The sequence below is a fragment of the Pongo abelii genome, chromosome 8, assembly GCF_028885655.2.
Source record: "Pongo abelii isolate AG06213 chromosome 8, NHGRI_mPonAbe1-v2.0_pri, whole genome shotgun sequence".
Classification (NCBI taxonomy): Eukaryota; Metazoa; Chordata; class Mammalia; order Primates; family Hominidae; genus Pongo; species Pongo abelii.
Window position 1 is genome coordinate 21,871,116 of NC_071993.2, and position 27,417 is coordinate 21,898,532.

Genomic DNA, 27,417 nt, shown 5'->3' on the forward strand with positions numbered 1-27,417 from the left:
TGATATCTAACTTTGTAAAACCAAGATTGGAACCAAAATGACAGTATAAGCAATGAGACATTTTATCTTACATTTTACAAGATATTTCTTTTTGAGTAATAACAAAGCAAACATGACCGAGATGGCTCACTTTCCTTTATGACTTAGGCACAGTAAATCATACAGCGACCCTCCTGTTGCCCCCAAAATCTGTCAATTTCATTTTGTAAACTGTATACCTTTTAAACTGTATGACCCACAGATGAGGTTTATTGCAGTAAACTCACGTAATAATCCAAGAAATACTGACCCGAGGACACTCTTGGTTTGGGGCCATTCCTGACAAGGCTGTGAGGGCAAGAGGCCCCCACTGTAAGCGACCCTGGCCTGGCTCCCACCCCACGTCTCAAACTCTGGAGTGAGGTTACAAAGGGAGTCCCCAGACTAGAGAGAAACACCATTCGTGTTTCAGCCCAATATTTGGAAGTCGGATTTGTTTTAGAAAATACCAACATCTGTTTTTACCAAATGACTAACCTTGTCCAGTTGCACTCACGCAAGCCCCACACCAAAGTCTCGCCTCTCCTCAGCCTCCAGCGCCAACTCCTGGTCTTAAAGGCCTGAGCCCAGGTGCTGCTCCGTGGCTGGGAGTGGCAGGCCTGCAGCACAGGTGCTGGTGCACGTACTTGCAGAAGATCCTCCAGAGCCAACTCCTGGTCTTAAAGGCCTGAGCCCAGGTGCTGCTCCGTGGCTGGGAGCGGCAGGCTTGCAGCACAGGTGCTGGTGCACGTACTTGCAGAAGATCCTGCCAGGCTGGGCCCTGGGGCTCAGCCATTCTCTGAGGCAGGTGGGTCTTCACTAGGGCTGGGGCGGGACCAGGACTCACCTCTACCCTGGGGCTTTCTAAACCAAAGCAAGACAATGGAAATCTCTGTGCTATCCTTCCTCTCTGGGGAGTTCAGCGCCCCTCTGAAAATCTACAGGCATTTGGGATGGGCCACCTGTTAGCAATGCCCCGTAAGACAGGAAGGCCGCATCACGTAGCGCCCAGGCTGGGTGTCCTGGGCCCCAGGGAACACATGGCCTCCCTGTATGCACAGAACATGATTTAAACCGTGCCATTTAAACTTTAGGAACAGGCCTAACTGCCAAAATGAACAACAACAACAACAACAAATACCCTAGAAAATTAAGTTGGGATGAAATATTTGATAGAGCTTTAGTTCTCTACTTGGAAAGAAGTTTGGGGGAGTGTGACTGGCATATATCAAGAAGAAGCCCTGCAGCAAGAGGCATTCTTTAAAGTGTCTGAAAACACTGACAGTGGAAAGCTTATTAAGGTCTTATTCTAAAACTGCAAAGGCAATTTGAGAATACTCCAGTGGAAGACTAAACCCACAGTCTGCAACACTCAGGGTGTTTGCCATGCACGTGTGGACCAATTGAAGACAAACTCCCAGGCAGTTCCCAAAGCAAATTCTGCAGATGAATCGGATGATTTGGTGAAAATCTAAGTAAGCTGGTCCACTGATGAAAAACCTCCTTCCTTTCACGCGCATCCGTGTGAACAGCCCACTAAACAGGCTTTGTGTGAGCAATAAAGCTTTTAATCACCTGGGTGCAGGTGGGCTGAGTCCGAAAAGAGTCAGCGAAGGGAGATAAGGGTGGGGCCATTTTATAGGATTTCGGTAGGTAAAGGAAAATTACAGTCAAAGGGGGTTTGTTCTCTGGTGGGCAGGTGTGGGGGTTGCAAGGTGCTCAGTGGGGGAGCTTTTTGAGCCAGGATGAGCCAGGAAAAGGACTTTCACAAGATAATGTCATCAGTTAAGAGAAGGACCGGCCATTTTCACTTCTTTCGTGGTGGAATGTCATCAGTTAAGGCCGGGCAGGGCATTTTCACTTCTTTTGTGATTCTTCAGTTACTTCAGGCCACCTGGGCGTATACGTGCAAGTCACAGGGGATGCGATGGCTTGGCTTGGGCTCAGAAGCCTGACACTTCCCACCCCAACTTTGTCTAATAAGGCATTCTAAGGCCGTGCACGGGGAGCTCTTGCACACCTGGGGAAGAACGTGGCTTGGCTGCACACCCCAAACGTTCCTGACCCCCTGTGGGGGGGGGGCAGAACCCCCATTAGGGATAAATAAGACAACAGGTGAGTGTGCTTCGAAAACTGGCGCTATAAACGGTTTGAAGAAATAGTAGCACTGAGATTTCTGCCCCAGTGGGGAGAGAGAATTTAAACCATTAAAGGATAAGAGACTCCGGTATCCAGGAGGATGAGGGCAGCACCCCCTCGCCTGGTGTCATGCCTGGGAGTACCCTGCTGCTCTGCGCTCTGAGGGGCTGAATGGGGTGAGGGCTGCAGATAGCCTCCCTCCCTCCACTCCTCCCCCAGCCTCTCCCGTGCCCTCCTGCAGCCCTCAGAACCACAGCCCTCTCCATGGCCTTGGTCCCTGATCCTTCCCCATGGTCTTCACCTACGATGCAGACGTGGGTCTTCCAATCCAAACTCTGCCCTTAAACCACACCTGAGGAAGAAGAGGAGACCAGGCTGAGGTCAGCCCTAGGGAAGAAACGTCCCTACTCAGTGGCAAGGGGAGGAGCACAAGATGGGGGCAGAGCCGAGAGGGGCCCTGAGTGTGAAGGGCTTTCCGAGAGCAGCTCGCTGCCCCTCAGATATTAGCACGTGCATTCTGTGGACAGGAAATGAACCCAGAGAGGGGCTAATATTAGTTGCCCAGGCCCCAGGTCATCAGCAGCAGAGCTGGGACCTTGAGCCCTTTCTGCCTGAGGCCCCGTCTAAGGTTCTCCTGTGCACCACATGGGCCCTCCTGGGGCCGTGTCAGGAGAAATGTCACCGCACAGGCTGTGAGCCTTTTTGGGTGAGAGACCCTTGGGGCACCCAGTGAAAGATGTGGCCCCTCTCCCCAGAAAAGTACACATCCAAGATAGAATGATTTTGCAAGCCCTTTGCAGGGTCCCCGGGAGTGCACGGAGTGACCTAGGCCCCTAGGGCCCGGGCTGGGATTCCCGCCCCCACGGGCAGGAGATGGAAGGAGCTTGACTCTGGCCCATCAGTGCTGCTGTGGCCATCGCCACCCAGAGACGATGGTGACAGGAAGCCAGGCTGTCAGAAATAACATTGTTTCTGCCAAGCCAGGCACTGTGTTAGAAAGACTTCACACAGATTATCTCACTTTATCATCCTAACAACCTAAGCGGCAGCTGCCATTATTCTCTATTTTCCCAGATGAGGAACTGAGGCAAAGTAGTAAAACAACACACCTGATGTCACCCAGCTTCGCGGACAGTGGGAGAGCCAGCACCCCCCACCTCCAGTCAGGTCTCACTCCCCGCAACACGAGCAAATGGGCATGGCCATGGGGGCGAGGACTGGGGGGCTGCCGAGGAGCTGGAGCCGTGGGGTCCCCAGAAGTAGAGGTCTGGAGGCAGCACCTGGGACCCACTGCACCTCAGGGCTGCTCGGTGACCGCTCCCAGGGCAGCCCTGGGCTGTTCTCAAGATCAGCTCCACCCTCAGGAGACTAAGTTATGCCCAGCTGAGGATGTTCACGAGGACACACTGCAGGCCCTAGAGGTGATCCCCCTGGAGAGGCTCCGGGCCCACGGAGGACGTGGCGGGCCGGTGAGCAGCCCAGGGTCCTGGGCCCAGGGTGGACTGGGGTTTGCCCTCCCACCTGGGATATTCCAGGTTCACGTTTTCTCAGGTCTCATTTAACAAGGAAAAAATAGCACACATAGCATTCATGTCCCACAGACAACTTCTTTTCTTCTCTCAAAAAGGGAAAACCAGCCTGGGCCACAGAGCCAGACCCATCTCTACAAAAAAACAGAAAAAATTAGCCAGGTGTTGGTGGTGCACGCCTGTGGTCCCAGCTACCTGGGGGGCTGAGGCAGGAGGATTGCTTGAGCCTGTTAGTTTGAGGCTGCAGTGAGACATGACTGTGCCACTGCTCTCCAGCCTGGGCAAGCAAGCGAGACTGTCTCTTAAAAAAAAAACAAACAAAAAAAAGTGTAAACTGAAGAGGAAAGGGAGAGAGTGGTTGGGTTGGTTCTCATGAGCAAGACGGCAAGAACAGAAAAGCAAGCACAGGCTACCTGTGACTGCTGGGCGTGGCATGGGGAGGCCTCCTCAGTGGGCAGGGTGAGGTGGCTTGGAAGGACACGGGTCTGGGACTGGGAGAGGAGAAGGGGCACGGTGGGGCTGTCACGTGGCTGGTGCATGTGCCATGTCCCCACACGCATTCAGCACATTCCCTCTCGAGGATCCTCGCTCTCCTGCTGTGACCCGGGGTGGCAGCTGTCATCTGTCTGTGTACAGGGCTGTGCTCTGAGAGCTGTGAGCCCGCGAGAGTCCTGCCCAGCCTCTGGCCCTGGCCTCCCCTGCAAAAACCCCCACCCCATCCTACTTCAACTGAGTCATTGGCCTCCAGAGCCCCCCGAGGGGATACCATGGGCAGCAGGCCTTTCCTGGCAGGCAGAGACAGGCAGCAGAAAAACCACACTAGCACCTCACTCTCTCAATGCAGCTGGAGAAGATGAGGACAGGGTGAGTTGAGGGGTTCTAGCAACTCAATTTCCTAAAGCATCTCTGGAGCCCCCACGGGCCTCTCCCGCAGAAAGCCCAGGAAACCTATAATTGGGCTCTGGGGTGTGTGTGAGAGGAACCCAATTCAGGGTGCTGTAAGTGAAAAGGACGATTTAATGGCAGAACGCTCACAGAGCGTCCTGGGTTGTGTAACAGGCCTGAGGCTGGGCTCAGAGACCGGAGGGGCCCCCAGCCTGGCATATGGCCAGGACGATCCTCCCCTCTCCCTGTCCCTCTCCAGGAACCAGCTTCCTTCTCAGATGTGTCACTCACATGAAGCCACTGTGACTGCATAGCAGTCACCTCATGGCCCCCCAGCTGGAGGACAGAGTTCTGGGGAAGACTCAGATTCCCGTGACTAGCCTGGCTTTGGGTTGTTACAGGAAGACAGTGAGCACCACTGGAGCCAGATGACTGTGCCTGTCCCCTGCCCCCTGTCCCCACCTGGCCAGACAGGCACTGCTTCCCTGTCCCTGCTGGCTGAGGCTGATGGAAGCTGCTGCTCCCTGACTCAGGCAGTTCTGTGCAAACTAGACTGTGGAGACAGTGGCTGGTACAGGCTGAGCATCCCTAACCCCAAATCCAAGATCCAAAATGCTCTCAAGATCCAAATTTTTGGAGTGCCAATGTGACGCCACCAGTGGAAAATTTCACACCTGACGCCTCTGCTTTCTGATGGTTCAGCAAATAAACTTTGTTTCTTGCACAAAATTCTTAAAAATATTGCATAAAATTACCTTCAGGTTGTGTGCATAAAGTGTATGTCAAACATAATGGACGTCTGTAATTGAAGCACTTTGGGATGCCAAGGCGGGAGGATCACTTGAGATCAGGAGTTCGAGACCAGCCTGGGTAACATGACAAAACCCCATCTCTATTAAAAATACAAAAATTAGCTGGGTGTGGTGGCACGTGCCTGTAATTCCAGCTACTCAGGAGACCGAGGCAGGAGAATCGCTTGAACCTGGGAGGCGGATGTTGCAGTCTACCGAGATCGTACCACTGCACTCCAGCCTGGGCGACAGAGCGAGACTCTGTCTCCAAAAACAAACAAACAAACAAACAAACAACAAAGAACGTGTTGTTTAGATTTGGGTCCCATCCCTGAGCCAACTTATTATGTATATGTAAATATTCCAAAATCAGAAAAAAAATATGCAAAATCTGAAACTTGTCTCAAAAATTTTGGAAGAGGGATACTCAGCCTGCAATGTGCTGTTTTTTTCACTTTTCCGCTGCTCTTTTTGGGATGAGGGAGTTGGGTCTGAGGTGTAAGTTCCCTACAACGTCTGCTTGGCCTGAGACCTGAGGCAGCCTCTGTCACCTCCTGTCAGGGAAAGGGCTGGGGACTTACCTGGTTCCACGTCCTCTGTATAGAAAGAAGTTTGCATTGCAGAGTGGGTACCTCTGCCACCCAAACTTTCCTCCAGGAAACTGTACCCTCACTTTACTCCTTAGGGAATATGACATCTTTAAGATATTTTATCAAATCACATCCCTTAACTGTGTTCTGGTTATCTTCATGATTTTCAAGTTTAGGCAAGCTGCGTTCATCACACTATTTCCACGCCCTGAGCAAATGACGGAAGATTTAAAAGGAGCGCTCAGCTGACAGTGACAGTTCAAACATAGCAAGAAAGACTTCGACAGAAAGTAATAGTATAAAATAGTGATTTTTAACTTAGGTGTGAAAAAACGGTCCCAATTTCATCATTTCCTGAAAATGGTCCTGCATGTTCTCTGGAAATTCTATCAGGTGGGAACACATTTCTATCAAGCAGCTCAAACTTAAGAGTGTATTTACCTTATGTCCTCCTTCACCTAGACTGTTTTTTCCCCTAGATACATTTAACTAATTAAGATAATCTCACATTGTTCTTAGCCAGCTAGCTGGATACCAACCTGGTTTTCTTCCTCCCCAAGCAATTGATCTTGCTACTCAACCCCCAATAAAGACACGAACTGCTGTGTTCTTTGGTCGTGGTTTTAAAGAAACATTAAATTTGAATTCTTACACATTAGTTTGTTCACATGTTCCTTCAAAACCACATATTTTTGCCTGATCATTAGAAACCTCTATTTGTTTATTCCCTAAGAAAGTAAACTTTGAAGTGATGAGAAATAAAATAATCTGCAACATACCCAAATCCTTTTTCCCCCAGCACAGTATTTGTTTGAACAGTATAGCACAACACTCATCTTTTATTTATTTATTATTGTTTTTTTACTAAGGCACATGATGTAGAAATATTGAGGTACAAAATGCAAATTTCTGCATAAGATTTTTAAGATATTCATTTTGGAAAATGAAGGTGAACATCATCTCCCAGAATATTCAGCTTTTAGCTTGTTTTTTCTTTTGGACCAGTTCAACCAGCAACTTGTACCTAGCGATACAGTCTTCCTGTAGGAAGAAAAAAAGAGAGGTGAGAACAGTCACTTGCACAAGTCAGTGTGGTCCTCATGTGGCCGGTCTGCTGGCTTCTGCTCATGAAGAGCCTCACGTCCAGTCCCTCTGCCCAGAGTTCCCGGGATGTCCTGGAGTCCAGTCGCTCACAAGGCAGACCTGTCTGGGCAGTGTGAGAAGGGCTCCTGCAAGCCCAGCCCAAAGGGAAGGTGCTTGGCGTGGAGTGAGGGGCTGGGGCGGCCGTTTGTGAGGCGTACTAGCATCATAATTGGGTCTTTCAGCCTGCTAACTCTTATTTTCATGTTAACATTTCACTCTTTTATCACAACATGCTACTTTAAAGAAATCAAAAACCTTGGGGCCAGGTAGCCTATTAGTCTTCTTCCGTGGGTCTGGCTTTCCCTAGGCGCTGCTAAGACCTTTCCCGTGGGGAGCCAGCCCCCAGGACACTGGCAGAACTTGTGCTGGAATACTCACTCCTGCTCCTCCCGGCCCCACCTCCAACCCACCCTACAGGCTGCAGAGCCACCCACTTCAGACCTCAGCTGGCCACAGCTGTCATGCCCTGGGCTGGGGCTCAGGACCAAAGCATAGGTGGGCTGATGGTGGGGAGAGGCCTCATTATTCTCACATTGATCACAGGAACTTTCCAGAATCTATTCTGTTTCTGTTCCAAAAATAATGACCCTGTGGTTCTGTAGCTTTTGCTGACTTAGGGTCCAGTGCAAAGTGACTTTATCAGCTGCCTGGGACAGAGAAAGGATGTTTACTCTCCTAGGATTTTAGCTTAGTGGTGTTATGAGAGTCTCTTCTCAGGGTTTTTTTCTGCATCCCCAAAGATTACTTGCCTATGTCTTTAAAGATACCAGTCTTTCCTTAGTAGCTATGCTGTCCCTAACAACATAGTGCCGAAACCAGACGCGGCCAGACCCAGCACTTAATCCCGGAAGGACAGTGTGCTCGGAGCTCTGAGCTGAGCCGTGCACGGCAGCCAGGCCCAGGCTCCGGGACAGCAGGCAGCTTGGCCCTGGCTGGCTCTCAAGTCAAGGCTTGAGGGGAACACCTGCAGGTTGACGAAGCCCTGCTCATTGCTGGTTGAAAACCAGAAGGTTTCCAGCCCCCCAGGTATGAGTTTCTGGGTGTTCTATCCTTAGGAATCCAAGCTCCAGCCCCTTCGTTTATAAGCCAGTGTGGACTCATCACACATGGAGACGTCTGCCTGTGTCCTGACAGATGCTAGAGAAATTCGGGTAAAATAGTTACTTCTGCAAACCAGTTGGAGAGGCTGGGAGAATCTGTGCTTCTCAAATAGATCAACAGCTAACGGTTTATTTTTCTACCCAGGAACTCTCAACTGTCATCATTTTAAAGTAGGTGGAGAAAACTAGACCTGTACACTCAGGGACATGCATGGCCATGAGCTAGATTTTCCAACACAGAATTTCAATTAAAAAAATAAGAATGTAAATGAGCATGAGTGCGCTCAGAGGTGACGGAGGGAGGCACAGACGGCGGAAGAGATCGGGGCTTTTGATTCTCTGTTCCTGGTTCCTCAACTAACAATCTAGCTACAGGGAAAGAAGCCTCAAGAGACACTGTGTTAGGATCACACTCTGGGACTCTCTGCAGCGCCTCATGGCCAGATCACAGGAAAGAGGCCGCCCAAGCCCGGTGGGTGGGCTCTCCACAGGGCACTCCCGCCCCCTCCTCCCATCTGAGGACCATCTCAGATATATCTGAGCAGGCACCAAGAGCTACAAGCAGGGAGAAAGGCCAACTACAAACGGCCACGGCCGTGGAAAGTAACCTGAACCCTAGCTGTCGCCTGGCACTGACCACATACGGAGATGGCCTCAGGGCCTCTGGACAGCCACCAGGTGTACCCGCTGAGTCCAAAGTTATTCACATGGCAGAATCGAAGATGATCACGGTAATGACATCTATACCAGCTATCCCTTTGGTCAAAGATTTGCTACACAGCCAATGGGCCTTGTGATTTATGAACCCTCAGCCTGGTTCAAAGGAGCTTTCCATCCTGACCCTTCCCAGCTGCTGCATTTCACGGTAAGGCAGCGCCGGCTGAGCCTCCCATGTGCCCTTAAACCCTAGCCAGAGTGGGCGAGTTCTCAAAAAGGCAGGCAGGTGCTGTGGGTGAAGTTTCTATAACCAGCTGCCCTGTGTGATGATGAAACTTAGAATCTTGAGCTCATCTACACACATGAACCACCTGAACGCACAGATTCACACGCTCTAGGGTGAAATATACTGGAAGATAACTGGGAAAGAAGAGATCACGGGGCAGGTGTCAGTAGATAGGAATGAGGGAAGATGCCGCAGGCAGACAAGCTGTGGCTCCTTTGGTGGGATTCTAACACCTGTGCAGAGGCCTCTTTCCCCATCACTCACCTTGTTCTTGGACGGGACACATCTGGCTATTTTGTCCCAGCGATCAGAGGATCCCTTTGGGTACTGCTGCAACGCCAGTTCCAGAAGTTTCTGTTGATTCTGAGTCCACGGCCCCTCTGCAGCCCGAGCTCTCTCTTTTTTCAGGCTCTCCTCGTCGCTGGACTCGTTTTGTTCTGCTACATCAAAGTCCTTCTGCCGCTTGGCTCTGGACTTCTCCTCTGGCTCTGGCTTTGCCGTAGCCTCCAGCAGCCTGGCTGGCTTCCGCCTCCGAGGCCGGGCATCAGTGGCCCCCGTCTCCTGCTCACCGGAGTCTCCCTCCTGCTCCTCCTCTGCCGCCACCCCCTCTGCGTCCTGTCGCTGGGTGATCATGTCATCAGGCAAGGTGGTGGCCGTTTTGATGGGCCTGGAATTCTGAACTGTCGATTTGAGTTCAGAGAGTCTAACCATTCCTAGGAAAGAGGGTGCGCCACACACAGGTGAAGGGCAAGGTAAATTAAGGAGACGGTGAGAACAGCAGCTGCCAGACACACAGCAGGCAGCACACTAGGCATTTTGCATGCATGGTTTAATTTCATTTCCACACTACTCTATTCTAGAAAGATAGGGATCATTACCCTAATGTTACAGATGAAAAAAAGAAGACTCAGAAAGCACTAGAGTGGGATTTGAACCCACTTCTGTCTGATTCCAAGCCTTTGTCCCTTTCTCTACTCTGAGGAATAATGGGTATATAAAGAATCAGATTGTGAACAAGAATGCAAACATCTCTTTGAGAAGGAATAACCTGCTACTCAATATAAGAAAGGATTCACTGGCTCCACTGGAAAGACAAAAATCAACTGGTCAGACCTCAAACTGTGCTGCCTCTGGAAGGCAAGTGTATGAGTAAATTATACACTTATAGATAGTAGCTACAGTAAGAATTTTTAAACATGGAAAATAAACATTTTATTAAAAAGTTTATTTGCTGGGCCTGGTGGTATACACCTGTATTCCTAGCTACTAGGGAGGCTAAGGAGGGAGGACTGCTTGAGCCCAGGAGTTTGAGGCTGCAGTCAGCTATGATCATGCCACTGCTTCAGCCTGGGCAACAGAATGAGATCTTGTCTCTAAAAGTAATAATAATTAATAACAAAAGCTTTAAACCTTTTAATAGGACAGAATAGATGACAGAGCACTGATATCCTCAATACAGTAGCAGTTACAACTCAGTAAGATAAAAGGACAAAGAACACAGCTCACAAAGGAAGAACTACAGTAGCTGATGAGTATCAGAGAACTAAAACAATGAATCACCACTTTTCAATTATTAAATTGGCAAAGATTAGAAAGTATGACAATACCCAGTGCTGGCAAAATGCAGGGAAACAGGTACATTTGGACACGGGGAGTGGGAGCAGAAACTGGTCTAGCCCAGAGCTGTCCAATGAAACATGTTGTGATACAATTACATAAACCACTTGGTGTAGCACTGAGGAATTAAGTTTTTAACTTTATTTAATTTTAATTAATTTAAACTTTAATATAAATAGCTACATGTGGCAAGTGGCTACCATATTAGACAGCACAGGTCTAGCCTTTTTAAAGAACAATTTGTCAAATGGAGGTGAACCTTAAGAATGTATTTACTTGTGACTCTGTAATTTTACTTAGAGGAGGTTCTCCTATGGAAATAATTACAGATGTATATAAAAATTTAGCTACAAAGAGGCAGTATTTTAGGCCAGGTGCAGTGTGGCTCAAGCGTGTAATTCCAGGACTTTGGGAGGCCAAGGTGAGGTGGATCACTTGAGGCCAGAAGTTCCCGACCAGCTTGGGCAACATGGCAAAACCCCGTCTCTACTAAAAATACAAAAAATTAGCTGGGCATGGTGGCGCATGCCTGTCATCCCAACTACTTGGGTGGCTGAGGCATGAAAATCGCTTGAACCCAGGAGGCAGAGGCTGCAGTGAGCTGAGACTGTGCCACTGCACTCCAGCCTGGGAAACAAAGTCTTGCTCTGTCTCAAAACAACAACAAAAAAGGGGGCAATATTTTATTTCCTTTTCTACAGTAATGTTTCCTCTTTATAGTAGGCTTTTATTTAATAAAAAACAAAATCCCAGCTGTACACAGTGGCTCACGCCTATAATCCCAACACTTTGGGAGGCCAAGGCAGGGGGGATCACCTGAGGTCAGGAGTTCGAGACCAGCCTGGCCAACATAGTGAAACCCCATCTCTACAAAAAAGCAAAAATTAGCCGGGTGTGGTGGCACGTGCCTGTAATTCCAGCTACTCAGGAGGACGAGGCAGGAGAATCGCTTGAACCTGGGAGGCAGAGGTTGCGGTGTACCGAGACCGTACCACTACACTCCAGCCTGGGCGACACAGTGAGACTCCGTCTAAAAAAAAAAAAAAAAAAAAAAATCTAGATATAATTTTTAAAAATGTAAAAACTACAAAAAGGAATACAATGAAAAGTGGCTTAGTCTGCATTCCTGGTCTGCTCTGTAAGAGGCAAAAATGAGTTGGAGTGTGTGTGAACGTCTAGAAATAGAGTCTCACACACCCTATGTAGCTGCATTTGCCTTCTCCTTTCTTACGTTAATGGCAACAAACTCCCTGGAGGTTATTCTGTATTAGCTCACTAAAGTTCCAGGTCCTAGTCTTTTGTTACTACAAACAAGTGGCATTTCATAATCATTATCTCCTCCATATTTTTTATTATGTACCCCATCAATAAAACATCTTTGAAAATGCAATTATTATTATTATTTTTTTTTGAGATGGAGTCTTGCTCTTTCACCAGGCTGGAGTGAAGGGGTGCGATTTTGCCTCCCTGCAACCTCTGCCTCCTGGGTTCAAGTGATTCTCCTGCCTCAGCCTCTCAAGTAGCTGGGACTACAGGCGTCAGCCTCTCGAGGAGCTGGGACTACAGGCGCGCGCCACCATGCCCAGCTAATTTTTGTATTTATAGAACAGACGAGGTTTCACCATGTTGGCCACGATGGTCTCGATCTCTTGACCTCGTGATCTGCACGCCTCAGCCTCCCAAAGTGTTGCGATTACAGGCATGAGCCACCGCGCCCAGCTGAAAATGCAATTCTAATATATGTATATTTACTTCTATTTACTTATTCAATTATATCCACCACAATCTAAAAACATCATTAAGTGACATGAAACATTCTAATGAAAATATTAATATTAAAAACAATGAGATTGAAAAATTGCTTAATACTGGATAAAATACTCAATTAAAGGACTGGCTCCAAATTTGCTTTATTTTAGCACCTAACTTTGAATGGCCATCCTAGTTGGAAAGATGACCCAAAAGGATACATCTATCCACATGTAGCGTCCTGCTGGCCAAGTTTACCATGCTCTGGTATTCATTGTGCAATACAAATTATGAAAACATTTTCATAAAAATCTTCCCCAAGCCAATCATTTGTTCTTGCAAACTAAATAGAAAGTGTTACTTATTTATCTGAGATGGGGCTCTTGCTCTGTCACCCAGGCTGGAGTGCAGTGGTGTGATCATAGCTCACTGCAGCCTCCAACTTCTGGGCTCAAGTGATCCTCCCACCTCAGCCTCCTGAGCAGCTGGGACTACAGGCTTACACCATCACGCCTGGCTGTATTTTTAACAAATGAGTTTACTTTGTTTGAAAGATTTACAGGTTAAAATTCTATTTTCAACATTTTTAAATCCGTAAAAATAAGACTTTTTATAGGTCACGTTGTTTTGGCCATAGAATAACACATAACAAAGAAAATACTTTCAAGCATCGACTTTGTTTTTTTTGTTTTTTGAGCCAGTCTCGCTCTGTTGCCCAGGCTGGAGTTCAGTGGCGTGATCTCGGCTCACTGCAACCTCTGCCTCCCGGGTTCAAGTGATTCTCCTGCCTCAGCTTCCTGAGTAGCTGAGACTACAGGCATGGGCCACGACACTCGACTAATTTTTGTATTTTTAGTAGAGACCGGGTTTCACTATGTTGGCCAGGCTGGTCTCGAACTCCTGACCTCAGGTGATCTGCCCATCTTGGCCTCCCAAAGTGTCAGGATTACAGGCGCGAGCCACCGTGCCCAGCCAAGCATCTACTTTCAAACGTCCTTTCTACAGCATAAATATCTTTCAAAACACTTTCACATTCATTGTTAAAAATCCATCTCTATTTTGTAAAAATATTTTAATATAATAAAATGATTAAATATATTAGTCTTCAGCGAGTATGCTGCTATTAACATAAGAAAGAGGCAGGCAAATACAGAGTGTGTGCATGACTAGTTATACTTCTAGACATGTACGACCTCACACTCCAATTCATTATTCCCTCTGTGGAAGGGGGCCAGGAACCCAGACTCAGACACTTTTCATTGCATTCCCTTTTGCACTGTTTTAATTTTTTAAGTGTGTGCAGGTTGTTTTTTTTTTAGACCCTACACCAAGAATTTATTTATTTATTTATTTGGTAAAAGAAAAGTACAAAATTGAGGATCTTTAAATTCAAAAACTTTTAAAAGTACTTTGTCAAAATACTAGGAAGCCTCTGTGTGATAGGAAATATTCCCATGGTTGCCCTCCACCTTAGAAAAAGGTGTCACTGAAACTCTGGGGTTATCTATACATCCACTCAACTGGGTATCTTGCTGCAATATCTTCAGAGTGAAAGAACATGGGATGATGCCAAGTGACGAGGCCACCATCAGCCTGTGAGCGCTGTGGAAATCCCATTTTTCCCTTGGGAAACGTCGGTGCCCTATGTATGTAACACATAAGCTCTGCTAATGGGCACAGTGAGGGTGCTGGCATAAGTCTGAATATCAAAGATGAGAAAGCTTAATTCCTCTCTCACTGCCTTAAGATAAAAATAAAGATCAATAGAAATTCAAATATGGTCTTCTTATATTCCAAAGAATCATCTTGTCTACCTCACTTTGGAGACCACAACTTCATAACAATAAAAAAAAAATGGAAACAAACAAAATGTCCAACAACAGAAACTTGTTAAATAAACTATGGGGCAGATATCTATATTATGGACTACTATGGAGCCATTAAGAAGATGATACAGACATATGAGTATATGGAGTGAAAAAATATAAAACAGTATTGTAGTACAGTCCCATTCTTGTAAAAATATTATATGCACATATGTGCATCAGAAAAGTCTGAAGAAATATCTCTCTCAAAATAACAACAATTGGTAGGTTACATGTGATTGTTATTTTCTTCCTTTTGTTTATCTGTATTTTTTTGAGTTTCTATTAGCGAACACTTCTTTCCATGCTCACTAAAGCAACTCTCTTAAGAAACAGCCAAATACCTCCATCTGGGTGTGTTCTTATCTGTAGAAGGTCATTTTCCCCTGTGCTAGCCTATTAAGCCAGCTGTGTTTTCTAAACCATCCATTTCAAACACTTTGAAAGGTATCCAAAATCTTAGGAAACAATTTTAGAATTTCTAATATTACTTCAGAAGCACAGCTTTATGGCTTAAATGGATCACACTGCTTACGGATTCTTTGTTAATTTGTGAACATAATCAGAAGAAATATTTTTATTTCAAAATTCTTTGGCTTCTTAAAGGCTATTAAAAAACAAAATAAAACAGATAATTTAATGAATATATTTGTGACAAAGACCTTATGGTGCTTTTAGAGAGTCACAGGATGTTTGGATGTGGCCAAATATCACATCGGATTTGCTTCTTTTCCTCTCTGTCCTGATGCTGGATCTGTTCTCTGCTCAAAGCTGCTTCTGGTGCCTTCTCTTAGCCATAAGTGTTGCCTCAGAGATGCACTTAAATATTCAACTCCACATTTCCTGTTTTCTTCATACTTCTGACCCCCTCCACCAAGCTCCGGGAAGAGCTACATCAGTTCCTTACTCTGAGCTGCGCTGCCTTTTCAATGGTATGATTTTGGAGAATGTCTTGAAGTAGGCTTCTGTCATATGACATCCCATTGCCCCGTCTCTGCCTCCATGCCCACGGAAATAACTTCACTGGCAGAAAAAGAAATCCGGAAATGTCCTCTTTGCTAAAGCCTGGAGAACTCCAAGTTGAATTCTTTTTTAAAAATTATTTTATTTTTTATGTTTGTTTTTCAGAAATGGGGGTCTCACTATGTTGCCCAGGCTGGTTTTGAACTCCTGAGCTCAAGTGATCCTCCTGCCTCGGCCTCTAGAGTAGTTGAAACTATAGCTGTGCCACCACGCCTGGCTGGGGTGGCTTTTTGAGATCTCTGGGTTTGCTAATTGTTGGCTTGTTCATCTGCATAACTCTCCCTGGGACCTGTATTTGAGTTAGGTTGGAAAGTTTCTGAGGCATGTTCTTACTTCCTGGTTCTAAGCAAAGAATATGGAGACTCTAACAAAATTCCAGTTAATCTTGGAGGAAATCGATTTTAAGAAACATAAATGTGGCTGAGCACGGTGGCTCACGCCTGTAATCCCAGCCATTTGGGAGGCCGAGATGAGAGGATCAAGAGGTCAGGAGTTCAAGACCAGCCTGGCCAAGATGGTGAAACCCCGTCTCTACTAAAAATACAAAAATCAGTCAGGTGCAGCGGCGAGCGCCTGTAATCCCAGCTACTCGGGGGCTGAGGCAGGAGAATCGCTTGAACCCGGGAGGCAGAGGGTGCAGTGAGCCGAGATTGCGCCATTGCACGCTAGCCTGGGCAACAGAGCAAGACTCCGTCTCAAAAAAAAGGAAACATAAATGCCTGGGAAACCTGTTAGTCATTTATCCCAAAGGGTAGCTCTGCAAGTGCGGCAGTGACAGGGGTGGACAGTGCAGGGAAACAGTGTGCACATAGCATTTGCGTGGTGTGCAGATGGGCTTTCTCCTGTGTTCCCTGTCCCCACAAATTAAACTACAGAAGATGATCTGTATACTTATTTAACCTTATTAATTAAATACATCTTCTCGGCACCAGTATGTGCAGGGCTGGACTGGCTTGCTGGTGCCCGTATTTCAACCCCTTTTGGAGATACGACCAGATTTAGAGTTCATTAGGCGAAACTTCTAGACCCTTGTATTTAAAGAAGTTATTATAAAAAGTGATTAATTTAGAAGAAACCACTTTAGATTAATAAGATAGAGGAAGTATGAACTCACCTGGGGAGCAGGTCACTGAATCCTTCAGTTGCTTGGCTTTGGTTGTCACCTGTTTCAAAACATAAAAGCAAAAATCTTACTTTCCATGTACCTACTATACGCTGAGTGAAACGATTCCATGTAAGCTCTATGTGAATAAACATGGTTCACTGGATCTTAGGCCTGAAAGACCCTCAGTCATCTGTCCCATCCATTAATGTAATTAACAAGAAAACTGAGGCCCAGAGAGATTAAATGGATTGCTCCAAAACAGCCATCCACTCAGCAGCAGCTTCAGGACAAGAACTCACATCCCTAGACTCCTTCTAGTTCAATGACAGTTCCATTATATAAGGCTGCCTCTTTTTATTTTTATTTTTTTTAATACTTTAAGTTCTAGGGTACATATGCACAACGGGGGCTGCCTCTTAAAAGATACTACTTTCAAGGCCGGGCATGGTGGCTCATGCCTGTAATCCTAGCACTTTGGGAGGCCAAGGTGGGTGGATCACTTGAGGTCAGGAGTTCAAGACCAGCCTGTCCAACATGGGGAAACCCTGTTTCTATTAAAATATAAAAAGTAGCTGGGCAAGGCGGTGGTTGCCTGTAATCCCAGCTACTCGGGAGGCTGAGGCTGGAGAATCGCTTGAACCAAGGAGGCGGAGGTTGCAGTAAGCTGACATTGCACCACTGCACTCCAACCTGGGTATCAGAGTGAGACCCTGTCTAAAAAAAAAAAAAAAAAAAAAAAAAAGACACTACTTTCATTTTGCAAACAGGTCATTTTTTAAACCTAGAATTTGCAGAAATTGAATATCTTTCTTCACTGGAGAATATTCTACCACTGAGTATTGCAATCAGCGGGGAAAATGACATTTATGCTAATAGTGTTATAAGATAAAAGTCCTTCCTTTCTGCAACCTGGAAGGAAACCCTAAGAGCATCTGAGATTGACATTAGAGGAAGAATCTGTTGGTGGAGTGGGGCAGCTGCACCTGAGAACCATGATACCTTTACACATATGAGTGTGGATCCACACAAAGAATTTGGTCTGGTGGTAATTTTTTTTTTTATATAAATGGTATCATATTTCATGTGTCATTCTATACCTTGCTCTTTCTTCATTTAACAATGTCTTTGAGATCTACATATAGAATTGCCTTATTTTCCTTTTATCTTCTCTTTCTCTGTCAACTTATTTTGTTTGTTTGTCTTTAAAGAGATGTTGCTACGTTGCAGTCTTGCTATGTGGCCCAGAATGGCCTGTAACTCCTAGGCTCAAATGATCCTCCCACCTCAGCCTCCTGAGTAGCTGGGACTACAGGCATGAGCCACTGCACTTGGCTTTCTTTTTTAAAATTGAGATAAAATTTACAGAGTGTAATGTGCAGACTTTAAATGTGCAATTTGATGAGTTTTGACCAAAAATCTCTGCCTATGTAACCAACATCACAATCAAATTACAGAACATTGACTGGGCACAGTGGCTCATGCCTGTAATCCCAGCACTTTGGGAGGCCGAGGCAGGCAGATCCCTTGAGGTCAGGAGTTCGAGACCAGCCTGGTCAATATAGCAAAACCTGTCTCTACTAAAAATACAAAAATTATCCAGGCACGGTGGTACACGCCTGTAATCCCAGCTCTCTGGGAGGCTGAGGCAGCAGAACTCCACCTCAACAGGAGGTGGAGGTTGCAGTGAGCTGAGATCGCGTCACTGCACTCCAGCCTGGGTGACAGAGCCAGACTCCATCTTAAAAAAAAAAAAAAAAAAATTACAGAACATTCCTATTACTCCAGAAAGTTCCCTTGTGCCCTTAATGCAATCTATATCCTGCCACAGACAACCACTGTTCAGACTTCTATTGTATATTTTTAAAAAATATGGGGTTAAAGTTACTAATTTTTTTCAAATGAATAGTTAATTGCCCTAATGCACTTATCTAACAAGCCATCCTTTCCATTTATTTAAAATATGAATTTCATTAAAGTTATGTTTGGCTGTAAACATGTGCTATTATATTTTTCTATATTTCTCTGTCCCATTAATCCATGTATATTCTCGAACCAACACTTCATGGCTTTAATGAAATTTGAAGGTAAAACGTCAGAAAGCATGATCATTAAGAGCCGAGAGTCAGGCAGATCTGCTCTTCAATCTTGGTTCCACCTTTCAGCTCGGTAACAGACAGCAATTTTCCATCCTTTCTCTGGTTCATATATTACCCTCTGTAATGTGTGGATACCACTACCATTTGCCTCTTACGGATGTTTTCAGTTTGAAACAAACACTTAGCATGATACCTGGCAGACGGTAAAGGCTCAGTAAATATTACCTGTTATAATTGAAATAGATCATTTGTTTTCCATTCATACAAAGAGCAGAATTAGAACATTTAAAGCTGCTTGGAAACACTTTTCAATTTTGTTCCCTACCTTCCACTCTCTCTACAGATGACCTTGCTTCCTATTTAATGTAAACAAACTGAAGTTATCCAACATAAGCTTCCTTGACTTCTGAATTTCCCAGCTCAAAAATTTGATTGCCCCACCATATATCCATTCCTTCTTTTATCCTAATTCAAAGAAATAAATGCATTCTGTCCCCTTGAGGCTAAATCTGCCCCTTGAATCCTCACAGAACTGTGCTCCATCAATTACTTGCTTTCATCTTCAACCTCCCCTGTCCATCAGATGCATCCCATAAATCTTCAAACTTAGCTCAAGTAGTCTACTGTAAAATCTTCCCCTGACCTTACCTTTTCTATTCCACTTGGCATTCATGAGAGCATGTCCTAGTTTTCCTTCTTTCTCTGAATGTTCCTCCACTGGCCTCTCCTATATACTCCTGCCTCTTGTTTCCTAATAGAAGTGTTCCTCAACATTCTACCCTTGCCATTCATGTTCCATCCACTTTCTACTCTGGTATCTCATCCCATCTAATCAATAATACTTCAGAAAAGAAATGATTAACCTACGTCTCTGGCCCTGACTTCTACCTTGGAATGCCAGTCTCATAGAAATTGACCACGCAACAATGGATCCTCAGATCTGAAAAGGACTTCACCTACATAACATTAAGCTTACTATGCAACAGGCACTGTTCTAAATAAGTTGTGTGTGTATACATATTCCTCACAGTAGCAATATTAGGTAGGCATATAATTGTTATCCTGATTTTACAGGATCTGAGGCCCAGGGAGAATAAATAATATATCCAAGTTAAACAGTTAGTGAGAAGCTAAAACAAGCAGGGATCTAAAATTTTTGCTCTCCATCACTATAACATAACCACCTTTTAAATCCAAATCTTTCATTTTACAGAAGAAGAAACAAGCCAAGTGCTCTTTCTGCTATACTACATGGCTTCACTTTCTAACTGCCATTAAATCTCTCAGAGGTCTCCTAGTTCCTGAAACTAACCAAACCAAAAACTAAACTCTTCAGTTTTTCTTTTCTTTTTTTTTTTTTGAGACAGAGTTTACGCTCTTGTTGCCCAGGCTGGAGTGCAATGGAGCGATCCCAGCTCACTACAACCTCCGCCTTCTAGGTTCAAGCAATTCTCCTGCCTCAGCCTCCTGAGTAGCTGGGATTACAGGCATGAGCCACCAGGCCCGGCTAATTTTGTATTTTTAGTAGAGATGGGGTTTCTCCATGTTGGTCAGGCTGGTCTTGAACTCCCAGCCTCAGGTGATCCACCCACCTCGGCCTCCCAAAGTGCTGGGATTACAGGCGTGAGCCACTGCGCTCGGCCTAAACTCATCAGTTTTTCTAATAAAACAACTTCTCTGCTTTTCCTCCATTGCTTAATAGTTTATCATCCAAGTCACTTAGGCTCAAAATCTAAGAGTCCATTTTTGGATTTTTTCTCTCCTTCCCCAACCAGCTGCTTCACAGTTCAATTCCATTTGTTCCCTTCTCTCCCAGACCTCCACCACCTGCACTAGTCCTTCATTCTCACTTGACCAAACTAATATAACACCTTCTAACAGGTCCCTAACTTAATTAATAGTTAATAATTAATGACTGATGCTGAGCATTTTTTCATGTGTTTATTGAATATCTGTGTATCTTCCTTGGAGGACTATCTATTCATATCCTGTATCCATTGCTTATGTGGGTCATTTAACTTTTTATTATTGAGTTGTAAGATTATTTTTTTCTTCCTTTTTTTTTTTGAGATGGAGTCTAGCTCTGTAGCCCAGGCTGGAATGCAGTGGCACGATCTCGGCTCACTGCAGCCTCCGCCTCCAAGGTTCAAGTGATTCTCCCACCTCAGCCTCGCAAGTAACTGGGACTACAGGCATGTGCCAACATGCCCGGCTAATTTTTTGTATTTTTAGTAGAGATGGGGTTTCACCATGTTGGTCAGGCTGGTCTCAAACTCCTGACCTGAGGTGATCCGCCCGCCTCGGCCTCCCAAAGTGCTGGGATTACAGGCATGAGCCACCATGCCTGGCCAGAGTCGTAAGATTCTTGATGTGCTCTGGGTACATGTACTTTTATCAGACGTAAGATGTGCAAATAAGTTCTCCCATTCTTTGGGTTGCCTTTTCACTTTCTTGATGGTGTCCTTTGACTCACAAAAGTTTTTAATTTTGCTAAGGTCCAATTTATCTATTTTTTTAATTTTGAAGTTTTTGGTTGTTTGTGCCTTTGGTGTTATATCTAAGAATCCTCTGCCAAATCTAAGGTCAGGAAGACTTAAGAGTTCCAAATTAAATTAGACTTTAATTTCTTTCAACAATGTTATATAGTTTTCAAAGTTAAAGTTTTTCACTTTTTAAAATTTATTCCTAAGTATTTTATTATTTTTGATGCAATTATGAATGTAATTATTAATTTCATTTTCAAGTTGTTCACTGTAAATGTATAAAAAATAAAACTGATTTTTGTAATATTGCTATGTATCCTGCAACCTTGCTAAACTCATTTATTAGTTCCAATGTTTTTTTTAGTGCATTTCTCAAGATTTTCTATATATAAAATCATGCCATCTGCAAATAGATAATTTTACTTCTTTTTTTCCATCTTATTTCTTTTTCTTGCCTAAATGCCCTGGCTAAGACTTCAATACAATGCTGAATAGAAGAAGCAAGAGCAGACATCCTTATTTTGTTCTTGATCTTAGCAGGAAAGCATTCTTTCACCAGTAAACATGGTGTTGTGGGTTTTTAGTAGATGGTCTTTTATCTGATTGAGATACTTCTTTTTTATTCCTAGTCTGCTGAGGGTTTTTATAGCGCAAGGGTGTTGGGTTTTGTCAAACACTTTTTTTTTTTGAGATGCAGTCTCGCTCTGTTGCCCAGGCTGCAGTGCAATGGCACGATCTCGGCTCACTGCAACCTCTGCCTCTGGGTTCAAGTGATTCTCCTGCCTCAGCCTCCCGAGTAGCTGGGATTACAGGTGCGTGCCACCACACCTGGCTATATTTTATATTTTTAGTAGAGATGGGGTTTCACCACATTGGCCAGGCTGATCTTGAACTGCTGACCTCAGGTGATCAGCCTGCCCTGGCCTCCCAAAGTGTTGGTATTACAGGTGGGAACCACTGAGTCCGGCTCAAACACTTCTCTTGAGATGATTGTGTGATATTGCTTTGTATTCTATTGACATGAGGTATTTACATTAATTGATCTTGAGATGTTTAACCAACCTTGTGTTCCATGGTTCAATGCTACTTGATCACGGTAATAAATGTTTTGTTTGTTTGTTTGTTTGTTTTTAGATAAATCTTCACCCAGGCTGAAGTACAGTGGTGTGATCAAAGCTCACTGCATCCTTCAATTCCTGGGCTCAAGGGATTCCCCCTGCTTAGCCTCCTGAGGAGCTGCAACTACAGGTGCACACCACCATGCCCAGCTTCATGGTGATAATTCTTTTTATAAGTTGCCGAATTCAGTTTGGTGGTATTTTTTGAGATTTTTTTGCATCCATATTTATAAAAACATTGGTCTGTAGTTTTCTTGTGATGTCTTTGGTTTTGCATCAAGGTAATACTGCCATCATAAAATGAGCTGAGAAATATTCACCCCTCTTCCTTTTTTTTTTTTTTTTTTTGAGAGCACTGGAATTTTTTAAATGTTTGGTAGAATTCAGCAGTGAAACTATCTGGACTTCGACTTTTCATTGTGTATAGGTTTTTGATAACTAATTCAACCTTTTTACTAATTATAAGTCTATCTATTAAAATCGTCTGTTTCTGATACAGTTTTAGCAGTTTGTATCTTTCCAGGAATTTATTCATTTCACTTCTATTAGAAAACTAGCCATCTAATTTCTTGACATACATTTATTCATGGCTGTATTCCTTCATAATCCTTTTTGTTTATATAAGATCGGCAGTAATGTCCTTTTTTTCAACCCTAGAAATTTGAGTCCTTTCTCTTTTTTTCTTGGTTAATTATTTACTTAAATGCATGTTAATTTTCTTGATATTTTCCAAGAATCAGCTTTTGGTTTCACTGCTTTTCTCTGTTTCTTTACTGTTCTCCATTTCTTCCATTTCTGCTTGTATTAGTCCGCTCTCGCACGGCTATAAAGAAATGCCTGAGACTGGGTAATTTATAAAGAAAAGAGACTGAACTGGCTCATGGTTTCACAAGCTGAACAGGAAGCGTGGCAGCATCTGCTTGGCTTCTGGGGAAGCCTCAGGAAACTTACAATCATGGCAGAAGGCAAACTAGTAGGCAGCACTTCACATGGCCAGAGCACGAGGAACAGAGAGCGAGGGGGAGATGGTGCATACTTTTAAACAACCAGATCTTGTGAGACCTCTATCACGAGAACAACACCAAAGGGGGAAATCCAACCCCATGATCCAATCACCTCCCACAAGGACCCACCTCCAACACTGGGGATTACAGTTTAATATAGAATTGGTGGAGACACAGATCCAAACCATATCACTGCCCTACTTTTTGTTATTTTCTTTTTTCTGTGTGCTTTAGGTATAGTTTTTTCTCTTTCTAGTGTCTTAGGGTGGAAAGGTTAATGATTTGAGATCTTTCTTCTTTCTTACATAGGCATTTATAGCTATAAATTTCCCTCTAAGAAGTGTGCAAGCTACATTCCTTGAGTCTTGGTACATCACGTCTTATTTTCATTCATCTCTGATAATATTCCAATTTCCCTCATGATTTCTTCCATGATCCACTGATTATTTAGGAGTGTGTTAATTCCCAAACATGTGTTGATTTGCCCAGATTTTTTTTTCCTGATGTTGATTTCTAATTTCATTCCACTGGAATTAAAGAACATACTGTGTATTATTTCTATCCTTTTAAACTTATTGACGTTTGTTGATGTCCTAGCATATAGTCTATCCTGGACAATGTTCCATGTGTAAAGAAAAATGTATATTCTATTGTTGGATGGCATGTTTTAGAAATATGTTAGGGGAAAGGGAGGTATTGAAATTTCCAACCATTATTGTTTAACTGTCCATCTCTTCCTTCAATTGTGTCAGTTTTTGCATCATGTATTTTGGTGTTCTGTTATCAGGCGCATACATATTTATAATTGTTATATCTTCCTGAATTGGCCTTTTTATAAATGTCCCTCTTTAGTAATTTTTTTTTTTTTGCTTTAAAGATTACTAGAGGACACATAAAGATGTATAAAGATACAGAATATATTGCATTTTACCTAAATAATAAATCAAGCACAATAGCATAATTCTAAGAAAAGCTTATGGTTTATCTTGTAGAATTTAAATTTTTCTCTGCTTCCTGCCCGGATCCATAAGTTGTGACATATATGATCACACAAGGAATTCATATAAACTTTTCATTTGAGGTCAACTGGCAAAGTCACAGATACACGTGACCTCAGAATCTCATAACCTGAGATTCACATAACGCTCTAACATCTTAAAGTCATGCTACAGCCTTTCATATACATTGTTTTTTCATCTTATATGAAAAACTAATATATTAAACATATTAACGTATTTTCTCCTCTCTGTCGCCCAGGCTGGAGTGCAGTGGCACAATCTCTGCTCACTACAAGCTCCGCCTCCTGGGTTTGCGCCATTCTCCTGCCTCAGCCTCCCGAGTAGCTGGGACTACAGGCACACACCACCATGCCCAGCTAATTTTTGTTGTATTTTTTAGTAGAGACAGGGTTTCACCATGTTAGCCAGGATGGTCTCGATCTCCTGACCTAGTGATCCGCCTGCCTCAGCCTCCCAAAGTGCTGGGATTACAGGCGTGAGCCACCACGCCCGGCCTAAACATATTAATATATTTTCTTATAGCCAAATAGATTCCTAACATCAGAATCCTGCCCAGTAAACATTCCAATGGCACGTGGGGATGAATTGCCTTAGAGAATCATTCATCTAGCACTGATATTCTAGTATTAGAACACAGCCTTTACAGACTTAAGGTTTCCTGATACATAGTCAAGAACAAATTTCCTGTTTCTACAGAGTCAAGGACTCAGTTTGAGAATAGTTAGAGTCGCCTTATGCTGGTAGTAGATTCTGAATACAGCATCTATCACAATTTAGCTTATCCATCACACATAATCTGAGTCCTTCAGATCATTATTGTCAAATAATGGAAACGATGTGATGTTGCTATTGTCATTTTGTGGCCATACCTTTTTTTTTTTCTCACTTAAAAGGCAACTTACAACTTATAACAAGTTCGTTAGATAGAAGCAAAGCACAGTCGATTTTCCATTTCTGTGTGGTCCAATGTTAATATTCAAGTTACTTTGCAAACTCTACATCTCCTGCTGTCATAAGACAGTTTCACAAAAACGTTAACTGCAAATGACTTTTTTTTTTTTTTTTGAGAACTTCCCTTCTCACTAGTTTTTGTCTTGGGAAGAGCCATATCCATGGCAGATGATGGCAAAATATTTTTGTTTGGGGGCAGGTTTGGCATCCTCAAATGATCATTTATGATTCTAGGTAGATAAAGAAGTTTCCAAATAAGTAGTGGTCTAATATAAAGCTCAATGCCTAGGGTGACTCAGTAAGATAGTAAGTCACTTTGGGAAAGTAAATTCATCTTTCCATGACCACGTTCATCACCAGATTGATGTCTCTGCTTTAGATCTGAATGACTTTCAGTAAAGTGGGTACCAATTTACTCTCAAAATGTTTAGTGTTTATTTTCTCAGATAGTACATAATAAATTTTTCAGCTAGTCATTCTATTTTTATATCATGTGCAGTTTCAGAAGATATAGGACTTTTCTGTAGCCTCATCTTGGGAGAAGACATTTATTCCTATGTAGTTTTCACACAGATGAGGCCTCCCCTTTCTTCTTTGGTATCTGAGGAACTAATATTGTGGGCTACTGGCTTGGGTGGGCTTTTGGACAATCCAATGTGTATTAATAAACAGTCACATGGATTGTAACTGTGGTGGAATATGTTTCACCACATTGTGATTCCAAGCAGCAAACACTTTCTAACTCCTCTTCCTAATGCCCAAATTTATCTTTAGAATGCTTATGAAATTGGGGTCCTATGATCTAAGTTTGTGACTTATGATAGGTAAGGGTAGAGTGAATGAAAAAAAACTAAAATAGGTTGCATTCCCTCTAGTAAAAACACTGTAGGTTGCATTCCCTCTAGTAAAAACACTGATGAAATTAACAGAAAATTAAATCAGCAAAATGAAAACTATAGTTCACAGGCCACAGCTAGGATCAGTCAACAGTTACATGGTTACACATTTCTGTTCAATGTAAAGAAGAATTTTCCAATTTTCTGAGCTATATAAAGTATATGTTCATATTTCTGGCACCTTCAGGTAACTCACAAAATAAGTACTTAATCTGGAAAAGAACCTTAAGTCACAGTTTTCAAATTCTGGCTGTCAGTGATATTTTAAGTATTACTCTAGTAACAAAAATTATGTAACTGTGAAGTTCATTATTTTCATTTGTTAAATTTACTCTTGGTCAACTTTCCACTTGAATTTAGCCCTCATTACAAGTAAGAACTACTACAGCGTTCAAATACAAAGCATGTTCTGTTACCTGAACATTAAATAAACCACTTTGAAAAATTATTTTTTTCTCCTCTCCCTTCTCCTCCTAAATAAGCCATGTGAAAAATGTTTCCAACTGGTAGAAAGCAGTGGTGCTCATTCTTGTTATTTCTCTAATGTCTTTAAACTTTTCTGTGGATTATCTGTCTAGATAGAAAAATATGAGATGATAATAGTGTTCATCTTAACTTTTAAAAGAGAAGGTCTTTGATTAACTAATTACCTCTATAAGCAATGTGGATAGCCATTTCCTGGGAGAAAACACTTATGCAAAAAGACAATTGTGTAGTCTTGTAGATACTGTTAACTCTACCAGTGAACACCGTAACAACATAACACATATTCACCATATTATTCTCTTTTTAATGGTTTCCCCAAATTTTAAGACAAGGAGGCAATTTTAAATTGCATTAACATGTAATAGCTCAGGTATCACCATTCTATTGACTTGCTGCATTCTTAACTATACATAAGAAGGTGTTATGTATAAATCAGAGTAATAAAATAAATGCTTACTAGGCAGTATGATAACATCACCAGACCACAGACTATAAGCTAAACCAGTTCTTTCATGAATATCATTAATAGCATTCAAGGTGTATGTGATTATAACTGGTAAATTAGATACAGGGTTTAAAGTAGACACTATTCTTTTGGTAAGATACAGGGCTCTGATGAGCGAGTACAAATTACAAATTCAGTATACTAGTAACATAGAACACCTAATAGGATCCAAAGACTATATAAGAATCTTAAATAGGAGATACAGAAAGAAAAGGTTTCCTGTAATCTGCAAATATACTTTGCCTTAATGAGTCACTAAAGAAGATGAAAAAGTGTTCCAATAGAGCATAATGAGTCCCTGAATATTTCTGTGGTTCAAATATTCAAAAGGGTACCTGTGAGAGCCACTGCTTGCAGAATCC

The 27,417-nt window shown here is 43.3% G+C and overlaps 1 protein-coding gene across 1 annotated transcript in view; it reads right to left on the minus strand.

Annotated features, from left to right (window-relative positions):
* Positions 1-6,784: 6,784 nt before the first annotated feature.
* DNAJC1 (DnaJ heat shock protein family (Hsp40) member C1) overlaps positions 6,785-27,417 on the minus strand; it is a 249,941-nt gene continuing 229,308 nt past the window's right edge. The window contains exons 10-12 of the mRNA XM_002820584.4: positions 16,507-16,555; positions 9,403-9,851; positions 6,785-6,993 (exon numbers count right to left, since the gene is read on the minus strand). Of these exons, the coding sequence (XP_002820630.3) occupies positions 6,925-6,993; positions 9,403-9,851; positions 16,507-16,555 (567 nt within the window). The 3' untranslated portion in view covers positions 6,785-6,924. The remainder of the gene's footprint in view (positions 6,994-9,402; positions 9,852-16,506; positions 16,556-27,417) is intronic.